Raw genomic sequence first — 26,297 nt, 5'->3', positions numbered from 1 at the left:
ACAAAAAAATAGCCGGGCATCATGGCGGGCACCTGTAGTCCCAGGCACTTGGGAGGCTGAGGCAAGAGAATCGCCTAAGCCCAGGAGTTGGAGGTTGCTGTGAGCTGTGTGATGCCATGGCACTCTACCGAGGGCAAGAAAGTGAGACTCTGTCTCTACAAAATAAATAAATAAAAATTAAAAAAGTAAGTTTTAAAATTAATATTTGTTGAATGATATATTAGCAGAAATACAGCATGCTCAGTCATTTGATAAAATCTGTCTCTGTGGGCCTAGAAAGCACACAGGAGTGATCACTTAGTTTAATTTAGGAATTTTGGGGAGTGCATTTTCAGCATAATATGAAACTTGTTAGTATTCCTATATCCTGTAAGTTTTCCTTACCCATCAACATCACTCTAGTCTTCACTCTTCTAAATTTACAAAATTTTGTGGTAAGGCAGGATGATCCAAGGGCTAACACTTTTTCTGTATTCCCACTTGTGATGCTGTCTGTCCCAATAAACTTTGGAGGAGAGCAGCCCTCTGTTCTAAGCACAGAGAACCTCTTTTCCCAAGGTTATTAGACCTAGTATTTATTAACAGTTACAGTTTTTAGACAAAACTAAGATAATCTGTTTCAGGAGCTCAGACATCGAGTAAGGTGTTAAATTGTGAACAGGTTGGTTATGGATGTAGCTTGCCAATGTGTTGGAGGCACTCATCTGTCTACTGTGTGCTGCTCCCTCTTTGCAGCTGGGTAGGCTTTAACAGTGGCAAGGCATTTTTTACTTTAGGATTTGACTTTAAACTCTGACCCAACTGAAATGTCTACGCAATTGACTAAAGTATGGATTCCTGACAGGCATGGGCTATATGAATAAATGATTATTGTGACAGAAAATATTTTTTGGGTTGCGAGCACCTAAATCCTCATTAGTGAATCGTAATGTGACATGAACCATCAGGTTTGTCTTTTATTCACTTCATGAAATAAAAACAAATACAAGAACTTGTGTAGCTAAAATTTACAGCAGTAATTATGGAAATTTAAGGAAAGACAATTGTTCTACAATTCTTTAAAAGTCAGACTTTTTAGTAGAAGAGAGATTTATTTATTATGCAATAAGATCAGTTGCATAGCCCTCTTGTGTTTTGTTTTGTATACTTTGTTTTTTTTAACATATCTCTATCACTAATAACTCCTTAAAATATCTGGTGGGATTTAAGCTCGTCCAGTTCTAGAACCAAGTCATCTTTAATTTGCTTAATGAGCTTTCATTTAAGTAGGTCTTCAGTGTTTTTCTTACAACTTTCCATGAGTTTTTCAGTTTTATAAAATGATTTCGATACTCTCTTGGAGCTATTGCTCTTGTTGCTATATTGTTGAGGTTTCTACTGTCCTTGTCTTTACACATTACCGTTTCTCACCGTAACGTATGTGTTTATAATCCTTTTTAAACTTCTGCAGTGACTGAAAATTCTGGATAACATTTATTTCTGTTCATGCTTTATGTCCAGCTGAAACTTTTCCTTTTTCTTTGGTATAAGATTTGTTTCTAAAAGGGATTAATGATCTGGGGAGGACAGGGTAGACCATTATATAGAAATATGCTTAATAAAACAAATAATTTATTTACTACTAATATTTTGCTGAACAAAGTTGGCATTGAGAAAGTAGATAATATAGATAAAAGATCTAGAGTGTACCACGTTGAGATTGTAAAGTGATTGTACTTTACATTCTCATTGTTTTCATCCCTGCACTGTGACTTCTCTTGAGTAGTGCAATCTTTGAGTGTTTGTTTCTGTATTATTACCACACAGAGGTCTAGAGTAGACCTTCAAAGCAGAGGATGGCTGGTAATTATTTCTATTTTATTCCAATAGACCCGTCATTTAATAGGAGATGGGGAGTGGAAATGGAGAAATGATGGGCTATCTGACTCAAATACAAGAGCTGATGACTGGGAAGGAGTTTCCGTTTTTTTTTTCTTGACTTAATTTTTATATTATTTTTCAATAACCTGAAAACGTTGAATATTTAAATTTTTGTTTTTTAATGTAGTTTCTCTAGAAGATAATCTTCAATCTTGATTTGAAGTACTTGGCATTATCGGGCTGTCTTATCTCCCAAAGTGATCATTCTTTTTTCTCCTTCTTTTTCCAGAGACATTACATATGAAATATCAGTAGAAGCAATATCAACAATGGTGGTTTTCCTTTCCTGCCAACTCTTCCACAAGGAAGTTTTGCGACAGAGCATCAGCCACAAGTATTTGATGCGAGGTCCATGGTATGTTTCTATTTTAAATACAGTAGAACTTTCATAGTTGACCACCGCTCTACATTGACAACCTCTTTAGTTTGACCTAATTTTCGTAGACCAGACATGCACCACATGTAGGTATCAGTACAATAGGCCTAGTACCTTATGTTGACCACCTTGGTATATTGATGGTTTGTTACAGTCCCCTGGGTGGTCATCCTGCAGAGGTTCTACTACATGTCTCGTTTTTTAATTGTATAAGTCTGTATTTCTAGTCTTGTCCGCTTATTATACCATCGATGTTTCTTCTGGTTGTTCTGTCATTACTTCAAATCTGATGCATAAGGAACTAAATCCTGCATTCCTGTCCAGTCTCCCCATCCTCACTGTCCCTGCTGTTACCCAGCTCTGTCACCTTCTGTAGTGGTTGCATTGCAGGATTGAAACATGAAGTCATTATCTGTTTCTTCCTTCTTCATTCTCTGTGTGTTTATCCAGCCAAGTCATATTTGTTTATTCAGATTATTTTCTTATCTTACCCTTCTCACCAGCCCTCTTAAAACTGCTATAATCCATGCTCCATCACCAGGTGTTTGGACTACTCCAGCAGCCTTCACTGACTTTTCCTACTTTTACTGGGTCTACAAATACTTACCTTGTGCTGACTGTGTGCCAGGCATGTGTTAGCCTGTGGGGCTATGCTCCTGAGTAGAATTTTACAATCTCCTAGGGGATGGGGTTGGTGAGGGAAAAATATTAACACACATGCACACACTCTATCTTGTATTGACACATTGTTAACAAAACTTCAAAATGTAAAACAAATCCAAATAAAGTACCTCAGATTAAAATTCTTAGGTACTGGGGAGCTTTGTCATTTTTGCATCCGTCTTGCTATCCTGATTATATCTGTGGCACATATGTTCTTTGAATACATTTGAAAATCACCGGTAAGAAGGAAAGGGCTGGGGCTTTGGAGGTAGAAGGTTTGCATGTGAACCCTCTCTGACAGTGACACTCAGAACAATCTTGATTTGAAGTAATTGGCATTGTAGGGCTGTGTGCACCTTTGTTCCAATCAAAGTGTTGATTTGTTTTATAGATGTGGAGAATGTTAGTGTTCTGATTGTCTAAGTAAGGTTTTTATAGTATCACTGTGATAATATTATAAGCCATAACATGTTGTTTACTGATTTTTGTTATTCACCTTGAAATCTCAACAGTACATTGTAGAGTCTTAAAACATTTCTCTAGATTGCAGGAATTGGTTTATCACCAATTGAATATATTTGCATAATTTCATACTTAAAAAGTGTAGTCTTTTATTGTTATTTGCTAGTTCTTGATTTTTCCTACTGATTCTGTATTACTGCCTTCCTTCAGGTGCCATGTAAGGTATTACGCACAAAATTTATAATATCTCACAGTGTTATAGAGATGACCAATAAAGTAACTGAAGATCAGGAGTTTTAAGTGTCAAAGCTGGAACTAAGCCACAAATTGATCTTAAAGTCTATGGTCTTTGCTGTCATGTGACAATGCTAGATGTCTTTGAATTATGCTAGCAACTCTTTCATGTTAATATTATTAATGCCAGAATTATTTGTGTGTCATTATATAGAATTAGATGACCACTGTAAATATGAGCTTGATTTTGTTTTCTTTTTGTGTAGTCTTCCATATACCAGCAAACTTGTGAAAACCTTATTGTATAACTTTATCAGACAAGAAAAGCCACCTCCTCCAGGAGCCCATGTTTTCTCTCAGCAGTCAGATACAGGAGGACTACTATATGGACTTGCATCAGGAGTAGCAAGTAAGTCTTAACAGGTTTTTTTCAGTTCTTTGCTGTACATAATTTTGTCTAATTAGGCCAAGTAAATTTTGTTCACTTGGCTGCTGTGATTAACAGCAATATTGAAGCTGTGCCACTGGCTAAATGTGAAAACTCAAAGTAATTAAAATATTAATCTTTCCATTCTCTGGAGTGATATATATGCAATACTGAATAGATTATTTACCTACAAAACAAGATTTTTCAGGAAGAATGTTAACAAATAAGTATGCATGTTGCTGAGTTCTTGCTATATGGTAAAATTAAAGTTAAGCCTTTAGAAACTGCTTTTTGGTTGGCTGTAGTGGCTCACCCCTGTAATCCTAGCACTCTGGGAGGCTGAGCTAGGTGGATTCCTTGAGCTCAGGAGTTCGAGACCAGCCTGAGCAAGAGCAAGACCTAGTCTCTAAAAAATTAAATAACTGAGTGTTGTGGCAGGCTCCTGTAGTCCCAGCTACTTGGGAGGCTGAGGCGAGAGGATCTCTCAAACCCAAGAGTTTGAGGTTGCTGTGAGCTATGATGTCACGGAACTCTACCCAATTCAACAAAGTAAGACTCTGTCTCAAAAAAGAAAAGAAACTTTTCTCAGCTTGTGTTATAAAAGAAAGTCTTTTTATTTTAGGCTATTTTTTGTTTCAGATTTTGTGTCACTAATATCTAGTTTTCCTATTGTATTCAGCGATCTTTTCAGAACAAATTAGTACATTTTGAAGAGTTTTGTAATAAACTCTGAAGTGACACAAACTTGAGTTTTGTCAGATTGGGTGCAAATTTCATAACTGAAGAAAGCCCTTCCCTATCTGACAGTAAATCTTCATTTCTGTTTCATAGAAATTCGGATTAAAGACAATAGAAGTGCGAGAGTCCCTCTGGTTCTCCCTCCTGCAGCCTGGAGGGCCACGTGAGGTTACAGAAATGGAACTTTTGCTTTATTTTGAAGGAGAAAGAAAAACTAAAGTACCACCTTGGCATTTGGGGGTCTGCATGGCTGTTCCTTACCCTTCCTAAACCAGCGGCATAGCAGGGTTCAGATGGAGCTGCTTTCCACAGCTGAGCCATAGGTGTGGCCTGGTCTCCATGCTCAGGCGGGGCCACCAGTTTGTATGAAATGGGTTACCACAGTGGGATCACTTATTAGGTGATGAGTGTCAGGAACATTTTTGGATTCAAAGACCTCTTACAGAAAGAGTAAACTTGTTCTGTGGATTTAAGGAATTTCCATTTGTCTTCTTTGATTTTTCTGATATTGTAAGTGGAATCACATTTGTGATCTGTGATGCCTGTTGTGCATGCCGTCCCGGATGTAGGTTCCTCCGAGTTGCTCCTATCCAAAGCTCTGGTTATTTCAGATGAAGAATGGCTTTTTGTGTCCCTCGTGAAGGCTTAATTAACCTATTAGTGTTTTCTTTTTTTTGATCATTAAACTGGATTTAAGTATTTAAAGCTGAGTATTTTCTAATAGCCTGGTACGTTTAGAAGTTTTTTGGAGGATGTTAGTAAAAGTTCATAATTGCTTTTTGCAAAACAATGGCAGTAATTGGTGGGGGGTTTTTTTGTAAAGGAAACATAGATTTATGCATAATTTTTAGTTTTCTTTCAGTTGTGTCATATCCAAAGGAAAGCCAGTATTGTCTGTGGTCTCATTAGTGCAGGGGTCCTCAAACTGCGGCCCGTGGGCCACACGAGGCGGTGTGATTCTATTTGTTCTCGTTTTATTTTTTTACTTCAAAATAAGATATGTGCAGTATGCATAGGAATTTGTGCATACTTTTTTTTTTTTTTAAACTATAGTCCAGCCCTCCAACTGTCTGAGGGATGGTGAATTGGCCCCTTGTTTAAAAAGTTTGAGGACGCCTGCATTAGTGTTTCAGATGCTCCAAAACTTAAAGTTTAGCTCTGTTCCTAACTAGGTATCAGCATATTATAAGGAATTCCTGTAATTTCCTTCATTGTAGTTCCTCATCTATCTAACGATAAGGTTGATTGGGCTGGATGATCTCTGAGATTATTTCTGCATAACTTTCTATGGTGTTATCCTCTTACCATTTAAAAACTTAATATTCAGTTAAGCACCTTAACATAGATTTATGGTTTTTGATGCACTGTAGTCACAAGATATTTTATGTAGGTTTCTTTCTAAATCTTTTTAAAACTATTCACGAAAAAGTATAAATAGGATGGAATAATTATGAATTCATTATTTCATAGTATGTGACTCAAAGGATTATAAAATAACAACAGAAACATTCTCCTAAAAAACACAGCTAGGTGCAGCTAGGTGCCATAGGCAAAATGAAATTTAAAAATGATCATAATCATGTAATTTTAAAATGAACTATATTCTAGAAAAGTCAATCACGCTGCCAAAATTTGATCTTAGTTATGTGGTCACTTTTGATTGGTAGCTAAAGAATTTTCTTACTTTAATATTGTCTTGAGAGAAATAGGATTTGAAAGTTCCTCGTTGAAAAAAATTAATTAATTTATTTTTGGGACAGAGTCTCACTATGTCACCCTTGGTAGAGTGCCATGATGTCTCAGCTCATAGCAACCTCAAACTCCTGGGCTCAAGCAGTCTTTTGCCTCAGCTTCCCGAGTAGCTGGGACTACAGTTGCCCACTGCAATGCCTGGCTATTTTTTGGTTGCAGTTGTTATTGTTGTTTAGCAGGCCTGGGCTGGGCTCAAACCCACCAGCCTTGGTGTATGTGGCTGGCACCCTACTCACTGAGCTACAAGCACCGAGCCATCATTGAAAAAATTTATATTCCAAAGCCAAATATAAATTATGAACTCTTTTGGATTATATTCATTTTTATTGGAATTGAATTTTTGCCTGGATATAGCAAGCATTTCCTTTTATAGCAGTAATACTTTGTGTTTTTTGCTTAAATTATTTCCTTTGAAACAGAGTGCTTTATCTATTATTAAAAAAACTTCACACAGTTAAGCTTCATTAGCACTGGTAGAAGAGAAGACTAGAACTGGGGTCCTGATGAGCAGTGAGCCACATTGCCGGGTCCTCCTCAGGGTTAGGCAAGGCCTTCTCCAGTCTCCTCTCACTATGCATGTATTTTTGGTTATTCTACTGTTTGTTTCCCAGAAACAAATAGAATCTAGGAAAGATTCTATTACTTTCTTGCGTCCTGACACACTCCCTTTTCATGCCTTTGCTTGGGTTTTTTCATAACCTTACGCCCTACTTCCTCCTCTCTCTGACTCTTGAGTTTCTGTCCATGCAAAGGCCCTTCTTGAATACTATCTTCCCCTTGAAGACTCCCTTTGTTCCCCCAGTCATCTTTTCCTGTGACACTTATCACTCTACTTTGTTTTATAGCTACTTGTGTACTTGTATGATTCTCCCCACATCGGCTCTATGTACAATAAAATGAGAGCTGATGTTTATGTGACACCAGCTTAGAGAGCAACTTTCTGAGCATCTCACTTTATTTTCACAGCAAGCTATGAAGTAGTTGGTTTAACTATGATAGATGAAGAGATGTTCCTAGTTATTGCACTGTTTTGTCTAAGATTACGTAGGAAAGAGATGATGTTGGCTTTTATTGGAGCTCAGTTCCTTGGCTCCTGAGCTTTTGTATTTTTGCCCTGCAGTGTCGTGGTCACTTGAGTCTTGAGTGTTGTAAGCTGCTGCTTCACTTACGCGGGTGTCCACTCCAGTATTCAGCAGAGCACTTTACATCTGTGGACTGTCAGTTAATATTGTGTATGAGAATAATTAAATACCAAAAGTAAATATTTGTCTACTCAGGATAGATGTGAACTTAGTTACAGCAATAGCATCTATCATTTACTGAGTGTCTTCAGTTTGCTAGGCACTGTAGTAGCAACTTTACATATGTGATCTCCTCTGCCCCTTACTTTTCTTCTTTAGCATTTTATTATGGAAAACTTCGAAGATGTACAAAGTAGAAAGGATGGTAGAATGACCCCCATCTACCCACAGCCTATCTGTAGGAATGATCAACATTCTTTTCCCGCAATTATCTCCATTCTCCTGCTTTCTACAAGGCTTTTCATTTTGAAATAAGTTTACACATACAGAAAAGGTCCAAAAATAAAAATATTACAAAAAACTCTATGTATCTTTATCTGGATTTATTTTTAACATTTTATCCCATGTTTTGTCATTTACTTTTTCTCCTCATCTCTCATTCTACATACACACACACACACGTAATTTTTTTTTTTGAACGCTTGAGGGGGAAGGTACCTGTATCATACATATCCCTTTACTCTTAAATACTTCAATATATATTTTCTAGAAGTTATTTCTTACACAAGCACAGTACAGTTAACTAACTTTAGTCAATTTAATATTCAACTACACTTAAAAGCTACCTCAGTTAAAATAAGGAAATGGAGATTTTCCTCCATATTTTAAAATTTCCTTAGTAAACATAGCATCATTTGTGCTTCCTTTAAGTTGTGTCTTTCAGTTAGGTTTTCTTGTAACTACTCTATCAAAAGCTCCATGGTAGAGCACATCCCTTTAATATTGGCACTGCAGTATAAAATGAGTGCATGGACAGTGTTCAGTAAGAACGTAATAAATAGAAAAACTATTAATACCTTTTATCACTAGTAAGTTTTAACTTTATGTATGTATTTATTTGTTTGTTTATTTAGAGACAGAATCTACTCTGTTGCCTTAGGTAGAGGGCCGTGTTGTTATAGCTCACAGCAACCTCAAACTCTTGGGCTCTAGAGTTTCTCTTGCCTCACCTCTCGAATAGCTAAGACTGCAGGCGCCCGCCACAATGCCTGGCTAGTTTATTTTGTTATATATATTTTTAGTAGGCATAGGGTCTCACTCTTGCTCAGGCTGGTTTTGAACTCCTGAGCTCAAGCAATCCACCTGTCTTTGCCTCCCAGAGTGCTGGGATTATAGGCATGAGCTACCATGCCCAGTGCATCACTAGTAAGTTTTTAAAATGAGAGTAATGAAAATTAACTTGCATAGGTTTTGTTCTTTTTTTTTTAAAGAAAGCTTTTTCAGATGTATTAAATATGATTTATTTCTTTCACTAGAAGTGTAGGATGAATTATATATTAATATATTTATTTTATAATATCTATAATATTTGCAGGCCTATATTAATAATGTAGTATTTTTTTGTTTTCTTTTTTGTTTTTTTGTTTTTTGTTTTAGAGGCAGAGTCTCACTGTACCGCCCTCGGGTAGAGTGCCGTGGCGTCACATGGCTCACAGCAACCTCTAACTCTTGGGCTTACGTGATTCTCTTGCCTCAGCCTCCCGAGCAGCTGGGACTACAAGCGCCCACCACAACGCCTGCCTATTTTTTTTGTTGTTGTTGCAGTTTGGCCGGGGCTGGGTTTGAACCTGCCACCCTCGGCATATGGGGCCGGCGCCCTACTCACTGAGCCACAGGCGCTGCCCAATAATGTAGTATTTTTAAGAAAATTATTTCCTTTCTCTTTATAGTTTTTTTTAGTTTAGATATTCCTCTAAATTGCTCATAAAATGGAAAGAGTCAATTGATGTATCTACTTTACTATTTATTTATTTGTGTGTTTTTAAAATTTTTTTGAGACAGAGTCTCACTATGTTACCCTTGGTAGAGTGCTGTGGCATTACAGCTCATAGCAACCTCAAATTCCTGGGCTTAAGTGATTCACTTGCCTCAGCCTCCCAAGTAGCTGGGATTACAGGCGTCTGCCACAATGCCCAGCTATTTTTGTTGTTGTTAGTTGTTTAGCAAGCCTGGGCTGGGTTTGAACCTATCAGCCCCGCTGCATGTGGCCAGTACCCTAATCGCTGAGCTATGGGTGCCCAATCCTCGCTTTACTATTTAGAAAAGAGTGGTACAGTTTTGATTAATGTGGTATTTTTAAATTAACTTGTTAATGAGTCACAGAATTCCAGAACCACCTGACATCCTTCTAAAAAATACATGTGCATTGTATTTAGACTGTGGATTCCTAATTCCATGTCCTATCAGACATGAGGTCTGACTCAGCATTGTACATTTTCAATATTCATTCTAGATGATTCTGCTATAGCTCTTCCAATTCAGAACCACTCATGTGGTACCATACTCTTTCCAGTGCTCAAATCTGTTCTGCTACAGGTGCCGAGCCATAAATAACTACTTTTGATTTCTACACCAAAACTCTGCCGGTGCTTGTTAGTTAAAATCAAAATAATTTGAAAGAAAAGAAAATTTCCCTCCCCTTTACAAACTTTTCATTTATGTATTTATTTATTTTAGGACTAGTCAAGTATAGTAGGCTGGGGGTGGTGTGGGGAGAGAGCAGGACAAGGAGCTCAATCTGTAACTGACTTGTGAACTCTCAAGTGTGATAACCCAGCAGCTTCAGACCAGCTGAAACAAAAGAAGTTTAATTAGAATAACAGCTAGTGATCAGAAAATCCTGGACAAATTTATGTAAGATGTTTAAAAAATTTAAGAACTTCATATTGTTTTGGTCTGCTCAAATTTAAAATTTATATAAAAATGTTATGAAAAACTAACTAGATTGAATGTAGCAAACATGTTTTTGCTTTTTCTCCAACTGGCTTTTCATTTTATGTGGTTCAAAATTTGGCCAATGACAGTTAAAAAGGAAAATTTGATTATCAAATAGATTGCCCATGAGAAATTTCTTCTTGCTTCTTAAATGAACTTGCTTTGACAATAGCACTGTGGTACTATTTCTCACTAATTTACCTGAAAGATTATTACATTTGCCTTTTGAAAGTTTTTAAAGTAAAATCAGCCAATTAAAGATTTTAATAAAGAAAACATTTGATGCTGACCCAGCCTGAATTACAGTATTTCAAATGTTTCAAACTAATCAAAGATGTCAGTAGTATTAGTAGTCTTTGGTACAGTTGAGAAGGCAATTAATAGTTAATTCTTACTTTAACCTTTAAGCATAGTACCCTGTCACCCTACCCTGTAAAAGATTCCTTTTTTTTTTGAGACGGAGTGTCATTTTGTTACCCTCGGTAGAGTGCTATGGAGTCACAGCTTGCAGCAACCTCAAATTCTTGGGCTTAAATGACTCTCTTGCCTTAGTCTCCCAGGTAGCTGGGACTTTAGGCACCTGGCACAATGCCTGGCTATTTTTTTGTTGTGTAGTTGTCGTATGGCAGGCTGGGGCCAGGTTCAAACCCACCAACCCCTGTGCATGTGGCTGGCACCCTCTGAGCTATAGGCGCCAAGCCAGTAAAAGATATTTGATAAAGTAAATGACCAAAGACCCTTACCACCATGATTTTTTCTGTGATGGAGCAGGATGTAAGGTGGTAAGGTATGTCTGAGGCTGCTGTAACAAAATGTCATAGACGGGCAGCTTGAACTACAGATATTTATCTGAAGGCTGGGAGGTAGGAGACAAGATGCTAGAAGATTTGGTTTTTAGCGTGCACCCTCTTCCCTGCTTGCTGATGACCACCACCTTCTTCTTCCTTTTTTTTTAAATTATTAAATCATAGCTGTGTACATTAATGCCATCATGGGGCACCATACACTGGTTTTATAGACAGTTTGACACATTTTCATGACACTCGTTAACATAGCCTTCCTGGCATTTCATTTTTTTTTTTTTTTTGTAGAGACAGAGTCTCACTTTATGGCCCTCGGTAGAGTGCCGTGGCCTCACACAGCTCACAGCAACCTCCAACTCCTGGGCTCAAGTGATTTTCTTGCCTCAGCCTCCCGAGAAGCTGGGACTACAGGTGCCTGCCACAATGCCCGGCTATTTTTTGGTTTCAGTTTGGCCGGGGCTGGGTTTGAACCCGCCACCCTCGGTATATGGGGCCGGCGCCTTACCGACTGAGCCACAGGCGCCGCCCGGCATTTTCTTAGTTATTGTGTTAAGACATTTACATTCCACATTTACTAAGTTTCAGATGTACCCTTGTAAGATGCACCGCAGGTGTAATTCCACCAATCACCCTTTCCCTGCCCATCCTCCCCCCTCCTTCCACTCTCTCTCCCCCTTCTCCATACTCTTAGGTTATAACTGGGTTATAGCTTTCATATGAAAGCTATAAATTAGTTTCATAGTAGGGCTGAGTACATTGGATACTTTTTCTTCCATTCTTGAGATACTTTACTAAGAAGAATATGTTCCAGCTCCATCCATGTAAACATGAAAGAGGTAAAGTCTCCATCTTTCTTTAAGGCTGCATATATTCCACGGTGTACATATACCACAATTTATTAATCCATTCGTGGATCGATGGTACTTGGGCTTTTTCCATGACTTAGCAATTATGAATCGGGCTGCAATAAACATTCTCGTACAAATATCTTTGTTATAATGTGATTTTTGGTCTTCTCGGTATATACCTAGTAGAGGAATTATAGGATTGAATGGAATATCTATTTTTAAATCTCTAAGTGTTCTCCAAACATCTTTCCAAAAGGAATGTATTAATTTGTATTCCCACCAGCAGTGTAGAAGTGTTCCCTTTTCTCCACATCTATGCCAACATCTGTGGTCTGGGATTTTGTGTTGTGGGCTAATCTTACTGGAGTTAGGTAATATCTCAAAGTAGTTTTGATGTGCATTTCTCTGATGATTAAAGATGATGAGCATTTTTTCATATGTCTGTAGGCTGTAAGCCTATCTTCTTCAGAGAATTTTCTCTTCAAGTCTCTTGTCCAGCCTGCGATGGGATCACTTGTTCTTTTCTTGCTTATATGTTTGAGTTCTCTGTGGATTCTGGTTATTAAAACTTTGTCGGAGACATAAGCTGTAAAAATCTTCTCCCATTCTGATGGCTGTCTGCTTCCTTTACTTACTGTGTTCTTGGCTGTGCAGAAGCTTTTTAGTTTGATCAGGTCCTAATAGTGTATTTTTGAAGCTGTTTCAATTGCCTGGGGGGTCCTCCTCATAAAATACTCACCCAGACTGATTTCTTCAAGGGTTTTCCCTGCACTCTCTTCTAGTATTTTTATAGTTTCATGTATTAAGTTTAAATCTTTAATCCAGTGAGAGTCTATCTTAGTTTATGGTGAAAGGTGTGGGTCCAGTTTCAGTCTTCTGCAGGTTGCCAGCCAGTTCACCCAGCACCATTTGTTAAATAGGGAATCTTTTCCCCACTGAATGTTTCTAATTGGCTTGTCAAAGATCAAGTAATGGTAAGTAGCTGGACTCATCTCTTGGTTCTCTATTGTGTTCCAGATATCTACTTCTCTGTTTTTGTTCCAGTAACATGCTGTTTTGATCACTATCGATTTATAGTATAGTCTGAGGTCTGGTAGTGTGATTCCTCCTTCTTTGTTTTTATTTCTGAGTAATGTCTTGGCTATTTGAGGTTTTTTCTGATTCCATATAAAACGAAGTATTATTTTTTCAAGATCTTTAAAGTATGACAGTGGAGCTTTTTAATAGGGATTGCATTAAAATTGTATATTGCTTTGGGTAGTATGGACATTTTAACAATGTTGATTCTTCCCAGCCATGAGCATGGTTATGTTTTTCCATTTGTTAACATTTTCAGCTATTTCTTTTCTTAGAGTTTCATAGTTCTCTTTATAGAGATATTTCATGTCCTTTGTTAGATAAACTCCCAAATATTTCAATTTCTTTGGCACTACTGTGAATGGAATAGGGGAGTCCTTAACTGTTTTTTCAGCTTGACTACTGTTGGTATATATAAAGGCTACCAATTTATGAATGTTGATTTTGTAACCTGAGCTGCTGCTGTAGTCCTTGACCACTTCTAAGAGTTGTGTAGTAGAATCCCTGGTGTTTTCCAGAGATACAATCATACCATCTGCGAAGAGGGAAAGTTTGATCTTGTCTGACCCTATATGGATACCATTGATCGCCTTTTCTTCCCTAATTGTGGTGGCTAAAACTTCCATTACAATGTTAAAGAGCAGTAAGACAATGGGCAGCCTTGTCTGGTTCTTGGTCTGAGTGGAAATGATTTCAATTTAACTCCATTCAATACGATATTGACTATGGGTTTGCTGTAGATGGCCTCTGTCAGTTGAAGAAATGTCCCTTCTATACCAATTTTCCTAGGTGTTCTGATCATGAAGGAATACTGAATATTATCAAAAGCTTTTCTGCATCAATTGAGAGAATCATATGGTCTTTGTTTTTTAATTTAAGTCCTGAATTATACATATAGATTTACGTATATTGAACCAGCCTTGAGACCCTGGGATAAAACCGACTTGGTCATGATGTATGATTTGTTTGATGTGTTGCTGGATTCTATTTGTTAGGATCTTGTTGAATATTTTTGCATCTATGTTCATTAGTGATATTGGTCTATAATTTTCTTTTCTTGTTGGGTCTTTTCCTGGTTTGGGGATCAGGATGATGTTTGCTTCATAGAACATGTTGGGTAGTCTTCCTTCTTTTTCTACATTTTGGAACAGGTTGAGTAATATAGGTACTAGTTCCTCTTTAACGGTTTGGTAGCATTCTGGCGTGAAGCCATCTGGTCTTGGGCTTTTCTTTTTAGGGAGATTTTGTATGGTTGATGCTATTTCAGAACTTGATATTGGCCTGTTCAACATTTCCACTTGATTCTGGCTAAGTGTTGGAAGGTTACTTGCTTCCAAGTATTGGTCAATTTCCTTTAGTTTTTCATATTTCTGAGAATGAAAATGAATTTTCTTGTAATATTCCTTAAGGATTTTTTGAATTTCTGAGGAGTCTGTTGTTATTTCGTCTTTGTCATTTCTGATTGATGAGATTAGAGATTTTACTCTTTTTTTCCTGGTTAGGTTAGCCAAAGGTTTATCTATTTTATTGACCTTTTCAAAAAACCAACTTTTTGATTTATTGATCTGTTGTGTAATTCTTTTGTTTTCAATTTCATTTAATTCTGCTCTAATTTTTTATTTCTTTTCTTCTAGTGTGTTTGGGGTTGGAATGTTCTTCTTTTTCCAGTTGCTTGACATGTCCCATTAAGTTGTTAACTTCCTCTCTTTCCGTTCTCTTGAGGAAGGCTTGCAGTGCTATAAATTTCCCTCTTAGGACAGCCTTTGCGGTATCCCAGGGGTTCTGATAATTCATCTCTTCATTGTCATTTTGTTCTAAAAGTTTGGCAGTTTCCTTCTTAATCTCATCTCTGACCCAGCTATCATTCAGCATAAGGTTATTTAACTTTGGTATTTTTGTAAAAGTATAAAGATTCCTGTTGTTACTGAGTTCAACTTTTATTCCTTGGTGGTTCGAGAAGATGCAAGGAATAATTTCTATTCCTTTAAATTTACTGAGGTTAGACTTGTGATCTAAGATGTGATCGATTTTGGAGTATGTTCCATGGGTTGATCAGAAGTACGTGTATTCAGTTTTGTTGGGATGAAATGTTCTATAGATGTCCTCTAAATCCAAATGTTGGATGATTAGGTTTAAATCTAAAATTTCTTTACTCAGCTTCTTATTGGAGGATTTATCCAACACTGCCAAAGGAGTGTTGAAATCTCCGACTATTATGGAGCTGGAAGAAATCAAGTTGCTCATGTCTGTTAGAGTTTCTCTTATAAATTGTGGCGCATTCTGGTTAGGTGCATAAATATTAATAATTGAGATCTCATCATATTGAGTATTACCCTTAACAAAAATGAAGTGACCATTCTTATCCTTCCTTACTTTTGTTGGTTTAAAGCCTATTGTGTCTGCAAATAGAATTGCAACACCTGCTTTTTTCTGATTACCATTTGCCTGAAATATGGACGACCATGCTTTCACCCTGTGTCTATATTTATCTTTTAAGGTAAGATGTGACTCTTATATGCGGCAAATATCTGGCCTGAGTTTTTGTATCCAGTCAGCTAACCTGTGCCTCTTTAGAGGACAGTTTAAGCCATTCACATTAATGGAGAGTATTGATAAGTCTGGTAAAATTTTTTGGGTATCGAGTTTTTTTAAAGTCCAGTGGACATGTTTAATTCTTTCACCACTGTGGAAGTTTGAGTTTGATCAGAAGTTTCTGAGTGAGTTTACTTTTGTGGTAGAGGATTGGGCTGGTCATTATGGAGGATAGGTCTGAGAATATCCTGAAGAGCTGGTTTGGTTATGGCAAATTTCTTCAACATATGAATGTCATTAAAGTATTTAATTTCTCCATCATAAATGAAACTCAGTTTAGCTGGGTACAGGATCCGGGGTTGAAAGTTTTTTTGCTTTAGGAGATTAAAAGTCGATGACCACCGTCTTCTGGCTTGAAAAGTTTCAGCAAAGAGATCTGCAGTCATTCTAATATTCTTCCCTTTGTAGGTAATGGATTTCTTACATCTGGCTGCTTTCAGAATTTTCTCCTTCATATTAACTTTACTCAAGTTAATTATGATATGCCTGGGGGATTTCTTATTTGGATTGAGTCGTGCTGGGGTTCTGAAACTGTCTGCTATCTGAATTTCAGAACCTCTTGGCATGTTTGGAAAATTCTCTTTTATAATTTCATGGAGAATGGCCTCTGTGCCTTGAGAAACCACTTGATCACTTTCAGGGATTCCAGTGACTCGGATATTAGCCTTCTTCGAATTATCCCAGAGCTCTTTGAGAGAATGATCCGTTTTTGGTCTCCATTTCCTCTTTGAGGGGTTTGAAGCGTTCACAAGCTTTGTCTTCAATGTTAGAAATCCTTTCTTCTGATTGCTCCACTGTGTTACTGAGGGATTCTACTGTATTTTTCAGATCTTTGAGGGCTGCAAATTCCTGCTTCATTGCGTCAAAATCTTTGGTGGTTTTGTCTGGAAATTCGTTAAATTCTTGAGACAACTTTTGAATTTCTCCTCGAATTTCTAATTCTGACTTTTGAATTGCTCCTCGAATTTCTAATTCCAAATTTTCCTGCATTCTATTAATCTTGTTTGCAATCCACATTCTGAATTCGATGTCTGACATCTTGGCCAGCTGTTTATGAATGGGATCTTCAGTTACATCTGCCATATCTTTCCTTGGGGGTTTGATCTATTCTGGTTATTCATGTTACCAGAGTTTTTCCGCTGATTCCGCCCATGATTATTTTACACCATTTGATTTTTTTCCCTGGAGCTTCGTCAAGGATCCGTATAGTGCTATGGCCTGAGAAACTGGGGACCTGTGTGGTGTGGTGGGGCTAAGTGGTTCTTTCTTGTTTTCACCTGATTTGTGTCCCACCCTAGTGACACAGTTACTCTGGGTTGAAGTCTCAGCTGTGGAGAAATACCAGCAATTAAGTCACCCCTCCCCTCACAGGCAACAATTGGAAAAGGCAAATCAAACCTTCCTACAACCACACATCCAGGGCACCACTTGAATAGTCCTCAGGCAATTGGCTCAGTTCAAAAGGTCCAAATCAATTGTCTCAGTCAGCACCTGTCTCAGGTGGGAGAGGTTAAAAGGTCTCTGGCAACTGGATCGCAGGGGTCTTGTGACAACTCAGATATGACTTGCTCTGGTGCTGCGTGAAGCCAGGAGGGCCCACCTAGGAAATAGATTAGTCTGGAAGATTGATGCCTCCTTCCCCACCTTGCACCTCTGTCACACCCAGTCACTGATAGCCCCGCAGGGCTGTGACCCAGTTGCCTCTAGTGAACTGATATTCCAGGGGTTTGCACCTGCCTGAATCACAAGGAAATTTATATCTGCTCAGCCAGGCCACTGTGCTCTGCCTCTATGCAGCAGGGGGATGTGAGGCCTGATAACCTAGGGTGCTTGATGGAGGCTTGGGGGGTGTTCACTCAGTTCCAGTCCTACCCCTTATTGATGTTACTGACAGAATAGAACAGAACAACTTTGCGGGAATTTGTTTCTGTCCCTGCTAAATTCCCCTGCAGAAGAGAAACCATTTTGAGTTTCCGGAGCCTGCGCCTCAGGCCCTGTCTTTGCTTCTGCAGGTTTGTATTCGGTTAACTGCCAGTTCTAGCCTCTTGCCTTCCTTTGTCTATTGGCTGACGATCCCCTGAGGGCCAGGTGTGTCAGTAAAGCGGTCCTCTGGGTCAGCCCCACCCTGGGAATTTCCCAGCTCTGTGTGTGCGTTTTCTAGTCCCCACGCTCCACCCAGGCCGGTACCACTTCAGGCAAACCCTTCACTCATGGGGCCTGCATTTCCGTCCTATATGTGTTCTGTGGTGGCTGCCACCTGAGAAGATGCCTGGCCTACTCTGGTTGCCCAGGGAGACAGGGGCTGTGACTTTGGAATATCTGCAGTGAGCCCTATTGTTGCCAAAACTCCTGCTGCTCTGTGCCTTGGGGCACTGTTGCTCCGGTGTGGTTCCCTCTCAGCCGACCACCCTGTCCTCACTCCCGTGCTGCAGAATCAGCACTGACCAGCTGTAGTCTAGGTACTGTCCACACCCCTCAAGAAATCACCCAAGAATCTGGACTCCTGGGGGACAGGCCTCCAGATACCTCAGGGTGAGAGTGGAGGGGAGTGCTGAGAGGTCAGAATTGCAGGTAGAGAATACATACAGTTTTGTACAGTTTTATGCCTGGCAGGAGAACCCCATGGCACCCTAGTAGGGGAGGTAGGTCCAGTTTTTAGAGGGTCTCTCCTGTGGAGTGTAGTGGGAGGACCTTTGAACTCTGGTTGTTTGTTTGTGGGGCCCTCCCAGCTTTTCTCATGGGGGAGGGGACTCCCGTCCGCTTGGTGATGGATTTTGTACCTTTTGTTTGTATCCTTGGGTTCGCAGCTCACGTCAGTGGGGTTGATGTGCGTTCTTCAACCTACTCTCTTCGTGCAGCTCTATTCCACCAGGTTACTTGCTAAATTTCTGTCCTTTAACTCATCTTTTGTACGGGAGCCTCTGTTGGTCGCACTCGGGGCACGATTTGGTGGCCATTTTCACTTTCTTGCTTAGAGTTGCGGACATGGTCCTCGCCACTTCTGCCACTAGCGGCCCCTCCCCTCTGACTTCAGCACCAGCCTCTGCCCACCCACCCCGCAGGCTGCACCTAGGCTCTGCTGGTGACGTGCGTGCAAAAACATGACCACCTTTTCACTGTGTCCTCATATGGCAGAGGATGGGCCCTCTGGTGTCTTGTCCTTTTCTTGTAAGGGCATTAATTCCCTCATGGGGGCTCTACCCTCATGACCTCATCTATTCCTAATTACCTCCAAAGGCCCTTTGTCCCAATACCATCATGCTGAGGGTTAAAGCTTCCACATAGGAATTTTGAGAATGACATAAAAATTCAGTCTTAAGTAGGTTATGTTAGAATGTCCCTCACAATTCTCCATTTGAGAGACTACTGGTCTTGTATGTTGATAACTAAGGTTATCTTTCAGCTGTGGCAATTTATTCACACACAGCCCTGCTTAGTGTGATAGTGCAAATCGTATGCAAAGTAGATCACTCATATTCATTTTAACTCCACTAATTTTGTTTTTTTTTAGAGCAGTTCAAAATGTATAAAGCTAAATCAAAAGCCAATCTGTGGTTAAAATAGATTATTTCCTTGGTGATACTGGGGGCTCCCACTTCCGCTGTCCTGTGGAAGGGCTGATTCTGCATTATGATGAATTACGGTAGAGCAGCAACTATTAGACTCTAGATAGTGGTATTACCAGACATAGAATTGCAGACTTGCTGTTCATTGTGTGTTCTTCAGCAATTCATTTAACCTCTTGATGACTTATATTTCTTATGGTAAAATAAGCATAATTCTTTCCTTTGAAGGGCTGCTGAAGTCAAATTGGCAAATGTAGAGGAAAGAGACTGGCATCTTGTAGGTATACAGTAAATGGTCGCTACATATTGGTAACACATTATTACATGATAGTATTTAAAATAGAACTTTTTTATTTTAAAATAAAAATAAAACATGGAAAGTGGGAATGAAATGAAAAAAGGGAAAATGATTTATCAATTTACTCCAATTTTTATTGTAAGTAAATTATGAAAATATCAGATATTTGGTACATACACTGCATTGTAAATTGTTGTATATAATAATTTATATATAACAATGTATAATTTATATATATAATAGAGACTTTGGATACTTACTAAAAGATTTGATACTGTGAGGAGAAATAAGTTATAGCATTTATTTGTTTTTTTGTTTGGTTTTATTCTTACTTCCTTGACCTTGTCTTTTAATATATGTTTTTCTAATGCCTCTAAAAAAGAGTGAAACATGGAAGGGTTGACATTGAAATTTCTTCTGTGTTTTAAGTTATAAGACAAAACTGCAATGTGATTATAACTGAGTGTTTAATATTTTAAAGAGCCAAGACTAATTAAATGTGGTCTGCCAAACTTTCCATCACAAGTACTGAGGTTTTACACAATAACTTTTGATATATGGTTTTTCCATTTGAATGAGCCATCAAAAATGTTTTTTTTTCCCTTTGCTTCAGTGGTGGGTATCGATGCCAAATTCTAAGGCCAAAGGAGTGATTATTTGTTTAGGCTAATACTATGATAGAGAAATTAATACAGTAGACTGGGAAGATTAAGATTCCAAGTTTTCTCAGTTGCTTTATTGAGAAAGTTATTGAATTCATTAAGATTAGTATGGTAATACAGTAGTTATGATTTATTTTATGTGATGGTCATTTTTTTCTTCAGTTTTGGCATTTGGGGGGGTGACTCATTGAGAGAAAGAAAAACTACAGTAAGAGAAAAAGTATGTGGCACTCAGAAACAGGCATAGTTATGCAAATAATGGATTTCTTATTGAAACACTTTGAACTGTCCAAAAAAGAAAGTGCTTTTTATAAACAATAATTACATTCTCATTTCATTTTTAATTGGAATGATTTGCTAGGTTCTATATACCATGGGAAAGAATGTCTTTTTTTTTTTTCCTCCTTTTATAGAATTGAACTCATTTTGTGAGTTCAGCTTCCTGTTTCTTTGGAGTGGTTCCTTGCAGGGATATATTGAGGATTTAGGATACTATTTATAATGGAAAGAGATTGTATTTAGTTCTAGAGTAAGTAGTAATGTAAGTTATTTTGCTTTGAATTACTCTTTGATAAAAGTCTTGTTTCAGATTTTAGATTTTTTAAATGGTGTTTATTAAATGGTATTCATTGGAAGTAATATAGTGACAAAATATAGTTTTAAGACTTAGGTTTTGTCCTTGTAATTTTGCTGATGACCATTTATAAACTAGTTTTCAGAATTGGCTTAAAAGTAAATAGCCCAGCTTTCTGCTCTCATTTCCTTCTTAGCAGTTCTGAAGGGAAGATTGATGGCCTCTTTTATGGCCCAGATAGTTAGAGAATGAGTTAATTGTACAGAATAATCAATTTCAGATGAAATCCTTGAACAAGTTTCTCAGCCTTTCTACAAGCACTGATTATTTGGTATTTAATATGTTTTTGAGACTTTGTAATTTAAATTATTGTGGAATTTAAAGTAATAATTGCAAAATTATTAATATTGAATTCTAATTTTTTGAGAACATAAGTCTTATTCTCTGAAAAATAAAGTTGTTAAAATTGATTTCCTTAAAATTGTTAAATTCTATCCCAGTCAAGTGAGTGTAACTTTTATTAAATAGCTGTTTTAATTTACGTTAATTTTACCATGGGTGTTTGGAGTAAATTCTGAGGTTACTTGCTGACAGAATTTGTGAATAGTAGTAAACACCTTCATAAACTATTGCCAGTTTAGCTTTGAGACCACCGTTTATATGAATAAGTGATTTTTAAGAAGTCCAATGTTAGGAATTATTCAAACCTTTTGCTTTAAAACAGAATCATCTTTGTTTCTGCAACTTACTTTGAAATGCATTAATAACATAAGCTTCAGTGATGAATGAAAACAGGATGGAGATGTTATTACAGGTACAGCAAAATTAATGTAAAATTTAGGTAGTAAGTACATGGGTACCCACTATAGAGTTCTTTTGACTTTTCTGTCTGGTAATTTTCATAGTAAAATGTTGGAAGAAAAATAGAATCACTGTGAAGATGAATTACTGTTGTAAATTTCAGTTTATCTGTTTAAAAGGTGGATTTTAATTCTTAATCCTTTCCAAAGTGCTGAATAAGATATCTTCTGAAGAACACGTGCTCTGTTGGACCTTATTGCAAGCCAATTAGTTCTATAACCATGGGAAAATTTTGTAACCTCTCTACGCTTTTCCCCATCTGTTAGGTGAAATAATGATTCCTTGTAGGATTACAGTAAATGACTCTTCATTTTCCTCCTCTTATACTTGTTCATAATCTTTGTGAGACTGTTGTCCTCAAAGGCCCATACACTCCAAAGAGATGAATGGTGAGGAGAGAGTGCGGTTCCTCTCACCGAGGTACTCAGCAGTCTCCAGACTCAGCTCAGCAAGACTGCAAAGGCCCACCCTTGACAGAGGCTAGGTAAAGGGGAGAGAGGAAGTGAAGGCTCTGGACATCCTCACTAGCAGAATGGTGGATTGGAAAAGAATATGGCTTGTGGTGGCAGGAAGGCCTGAGCTTGAACCAGGCCCTGCTTTTTATACCTTGCATCACCTTGAGCAAGTTGCTTAACTTTGCTGAACTCTGGCTTCCTCATTTTAAAAATGGAATTTAGAATATCTGTGGGCTTCTGTGACATTTAAAAGTAACAACTTGTGACAAGTCATGAATAAGTGTCTAGAACAGTGATTTTCTTTTTTAAAAAATTATTATTATTAAATTGTAACATTGTACATTGATGCATTTATGGGGTTCAGGGTACTGCTTCAATATACAATGTGAAATGCTTACATTGAACTAAGTAATATGTCCATCACAATTATATTCATTTCTTAATAGTTTTGAAATGTACCATTGCATCGTGCACATTAGGTGAAGTCCCCCCAAATATCCTCCCTCCTCCCCATCCCGCCTCCTCATTCCTTCCCTTCTACTTTTTGGACTATAGTTATGTTTTACCATTCATATCAGTGTGTAGGTGATTGTATATTGATTTCATAGTAGTATTGAGTATATTGGATACTTTTACCCCCATTCTTCAGATACTTTACTAAGAAGAATATGTTTCAGCTCCACCCAGGTAAGCATAAAAGATGTGAAGTCTCCATCTTTTTTATGGCTGCATAGTATTCCATGGTGTATATATACCACAATTTGTTAATCCGTTCATGGGTCAGTGGGCACGTGGGCTGTTTCCATGTCTTGGCTATTATGAATTGGGCTGCAATAAACATTCTGGTGCAGATGTCTTTGTTGTAAAATAATTTTTGATCATCTGAGTATAAACCTAGTAGAGGAATTGTGGGATTGAACAGTATGTCTACTTGTAGTTCCTTGAGTGTTCTCCAAACTTCTTTCCAAAAAGGTCGTATTAGCTTGCATTTCCACCAGCAGTGTAGAAGCGTTCCCTTCTCTCCGCATCCACGCCAACATGTGTAGTTTTGGGATTTTGTGATGTGGGTTAATCTTACTGGAGTTAGATGATATCTCAAAATGGTTTTGATTTGCATTTCTCTGATGATTAAGGATGATGAGCATTTTTTCATGTGTTTGTAGGCCATGTGCATGTCTTCATCAGAGAAGTTTCTGTTCAAGCCTCTTGCCCACATAGAAATGGGGTTATTTATTCTTTTCTTATTGATTAGTTTGAGTTCTCTGTAGATTCTAGTTATCAGACCTTTATTAGAAGCATAAACTGCAAAAATATTCTCCCATTCTGAAGGTTGTCTGATTTACTTACTGTGCTCTTGGCTGTGCAAAAGCTTTTTAGTTTGATCAGATCCCAGTAATGGATTTTTGGCATTGCTTCCATTGCCTGGGGTGTCAGGGGGGCCCTCCTCATAAAATATTCTCTTAGGCCAATTTCTTCAAGTGTTTTCCCTGCATTCTTTTCCAGTATTTTTATAGTTTCATGTCTTAAGTTTAAATCTTTCATTCAGTGAGAATCCATTTTTGTTAATGGTGAAAGGTGGGGGGTCCAGTTTCAGTCTTCTACAGGTCACCAGCCAGTTCACCTAGCACCATTTGTTAATAGAGAGTCTTTCCCCCACGGAATAGTTTTGATAGGCTTGTTGAAGATCAAATGACGATAAGTAGCTGGGTTCATCTCTTAGTTCTCTATTCTGTTCCATAAATCTACCACCCTGTTTTTGTGATAGTACCGTGCTGTTTTGATCACTAGAGATTTATAGTATAGCCTGATGTCTGGTAACGTGATACCTCCTGGTTTGTTCTTATTTCTGAGTAATGTAGTTACAATCCGAGATTTTTTCTGATTCCACATAAAACAAAGCACTATTTTTTTCAAGTTCTTTGAAGTATGACAATGGTGCTTTAATATGGATTGCATTAAATCTGTAGATTGCTTTGGGTAGTATGGACATTTTAACAATGTTGATTCTTCCCAGCTGTGAGGATAGTATGTTTTTCCATTTGTTAACATCTTCAGCTATTTCTTTTCTCAGAGTTTCATCGTTCTCTTTATAGAGACATTTCACATCCTTTGTTAGTTAAATTCCAAATATTTCATCTTCTTTGGCACTATTGTAAAAGGAATAGAGTCCTTGACTATATTTTCAGCTTAACTATTGTTGGCGTATATAAGAGCTACTGACTTGTAAGTATTGGTTTTGTATCCTGAGATGCTGCTGTATTCCTTGATCACTTCTAAGAGTTTTGAAGTTGAGTCCCTGGGGTTTTCCAGGTACAGAATCATATCATTAGTGGAGAGTGAGAATATGATCTCCTCTGGCCCTATTTGGATACCCTTGATCACCTTCTCTCTTGCCTGATTGTGATGGCTGAGACTTCCATTACTATGTTGAATAGCAGTGGAGACAGTGGGTATCCTTGCCTTGTTCCTGATCTGGTTTTCAATTTTATACCATTCAATATGATATTGGCTGTGGGTTTGCTGTAGATTGCCTCTATCACTTTAAGAAATGTCTCTTCTGTCCCTATTTTCTTAAGTGTTCTGATCATGAAAGGATGCTGGATGTTATCAAAGGCTTTTTCTGCATAAATTGAGAGAATCACATGGTCTTTGTTTTTTATTTGATGATGTGATGTATTATATTTATAGATTTGTGTTTGTTGAACCAACCCTGTAACCCTGGAATAAAACCAACTTGATCATGGTGTATATTTTTTTTTGATGTGTTGTTGAATTCTGTTTGCTAAGATCCTATTGAATATTTTTGCATTGATATTCATTAATAATATTAGTCTATAATTTTCTTTTTTTGTTGGATCCTTTCCTGGTTTGGGTATCAGGGTGATATTTGCTTCATAGAATGTATTGAGAAGTATTCCTTCTTTTTCTATGCTTTGGAAAACGTTGTATAAAATAGGTACTAGTTGCTCTTGAAAGGTTTGATAGAATTCGGATGTGAAGACATCTGGTCCTGGACTTTTCATTTTAGGGAGATTTTGTATTGTTGATGCTATTTCAGTGGTTGATATAGGTCTATTCAAGATTTCTAATTCTTTCTGGTTGAGTCTAGGAAGGTGGTGTGCTTCCAGGTATTGGTCCATTTCCTTCAGACTTTCATATTTCTGGGAATAGAGATTTTTGTAGTAATCATTGAGGATTTTTTTCAATTTCTGAAGTGTCTGTTGTTATTTCTCCTTTATCGTTTCTGGTAGACAATATTAGAGATTTTACTTTTCTATTTGTTGTTAGGTTGGCCAAAGGTTTATCAATTTTGTTAATGTTTTCAAAAAACCAACTTTTTATTTTGTTCATCTTCTGAATGATTCTTTTGTTTCCAATTTTATTTAATTCTGCCCTAATTTTGGCTATTTCTTTTCTTCTGCTGAGTTTGGGGTTGGAATGTTCTTCATTTTCCAATGCTATAAATTTCCCTCTTAGGACTGCCTTTGCAGTATCCCACAGGTTTTGACAATTTGTGTCTTCATTATCATTTTGTTCCAAAAATTTGGTGATTTCCTTCTGAATCTTATCTTTGACCCAGCTATCATTCAGCCTAAGATTATTTACCTTCCATGACTTTGTTTGAGTATGAGGATTCCTGTTTCTGTTTAGTTCAACTTTTATTCTATGATGTTCCAAGAAGATACAAAGAATAATTTCTATACTTTTGAATTTGTTGAGGTTAGACATGTGTCTTAGGATGTGATCTATTTTGGAGGATGACCCATGGGCTGATGAGAAGAATGTATATTCAGATTTATTACTGTGAAATGTTCTGTAGAGGTCTGTAAAATCCATTTGTTCTCGGGTCTGGTTTAAGTCTAATAATTCTTTGTTTAGTTTCTTCTTAGAGGATCTATCTAAAACTGTCAAATGGGTGTTAAAATCTCCAATTATTGTTGTGCAGAAAGATATCAAGTTGTGCATATCCATT

The 26,297-nt window shown here is 37.6% G+C and overlaps 1 protein-coding gene across 2 annotated transcripts in view; it reads left to right on the top strand.

Annotated features, from left to right (window-relative positions):
- The window catches only part of DYM (dymeclin), a 449,579-nt gene that overhangs the window by 127,088 nt on the left and 296,194 nt on the right, over positions 1–26,297 (top strand). For both annotated transcript variants that reach the window (XM_053571937.1, XM_053571938.1), the window contains exons 7-8: positions 2,150–2,275; positions 3,922–4,064. In XM_053571937.1, coding sequence (XP_053427912.1) covers positions 2,150–2,275; positions 3,922–4,064 — 269 coding nt within the window. The remainder of the gene's footprint in view (positions 1–2,149; positions 2,276–3,921; positions 4,065–26,297) is intronic.

The sequence above is a fragment of the Nycticebus coucang genome, chromosome 19 (assembly GCF_027406575.1).
Source record: "Nycticebus coucang isolate mNycCou1 chromosome 19, mNycCou1.pri, whole genome shotgun sequence".
Taxonomy (NCBI): domain Eukaryota; kingdom Metazoa; phylum Chordata; class Mammalia; order Primates; family Lorisidae; genus Nycticebus; species Nycticebus coucang.
Note: the sequence above shows the minus strand (reverse complement) of the source record. Positions and strands in the feature narration are given on the sequence as shown.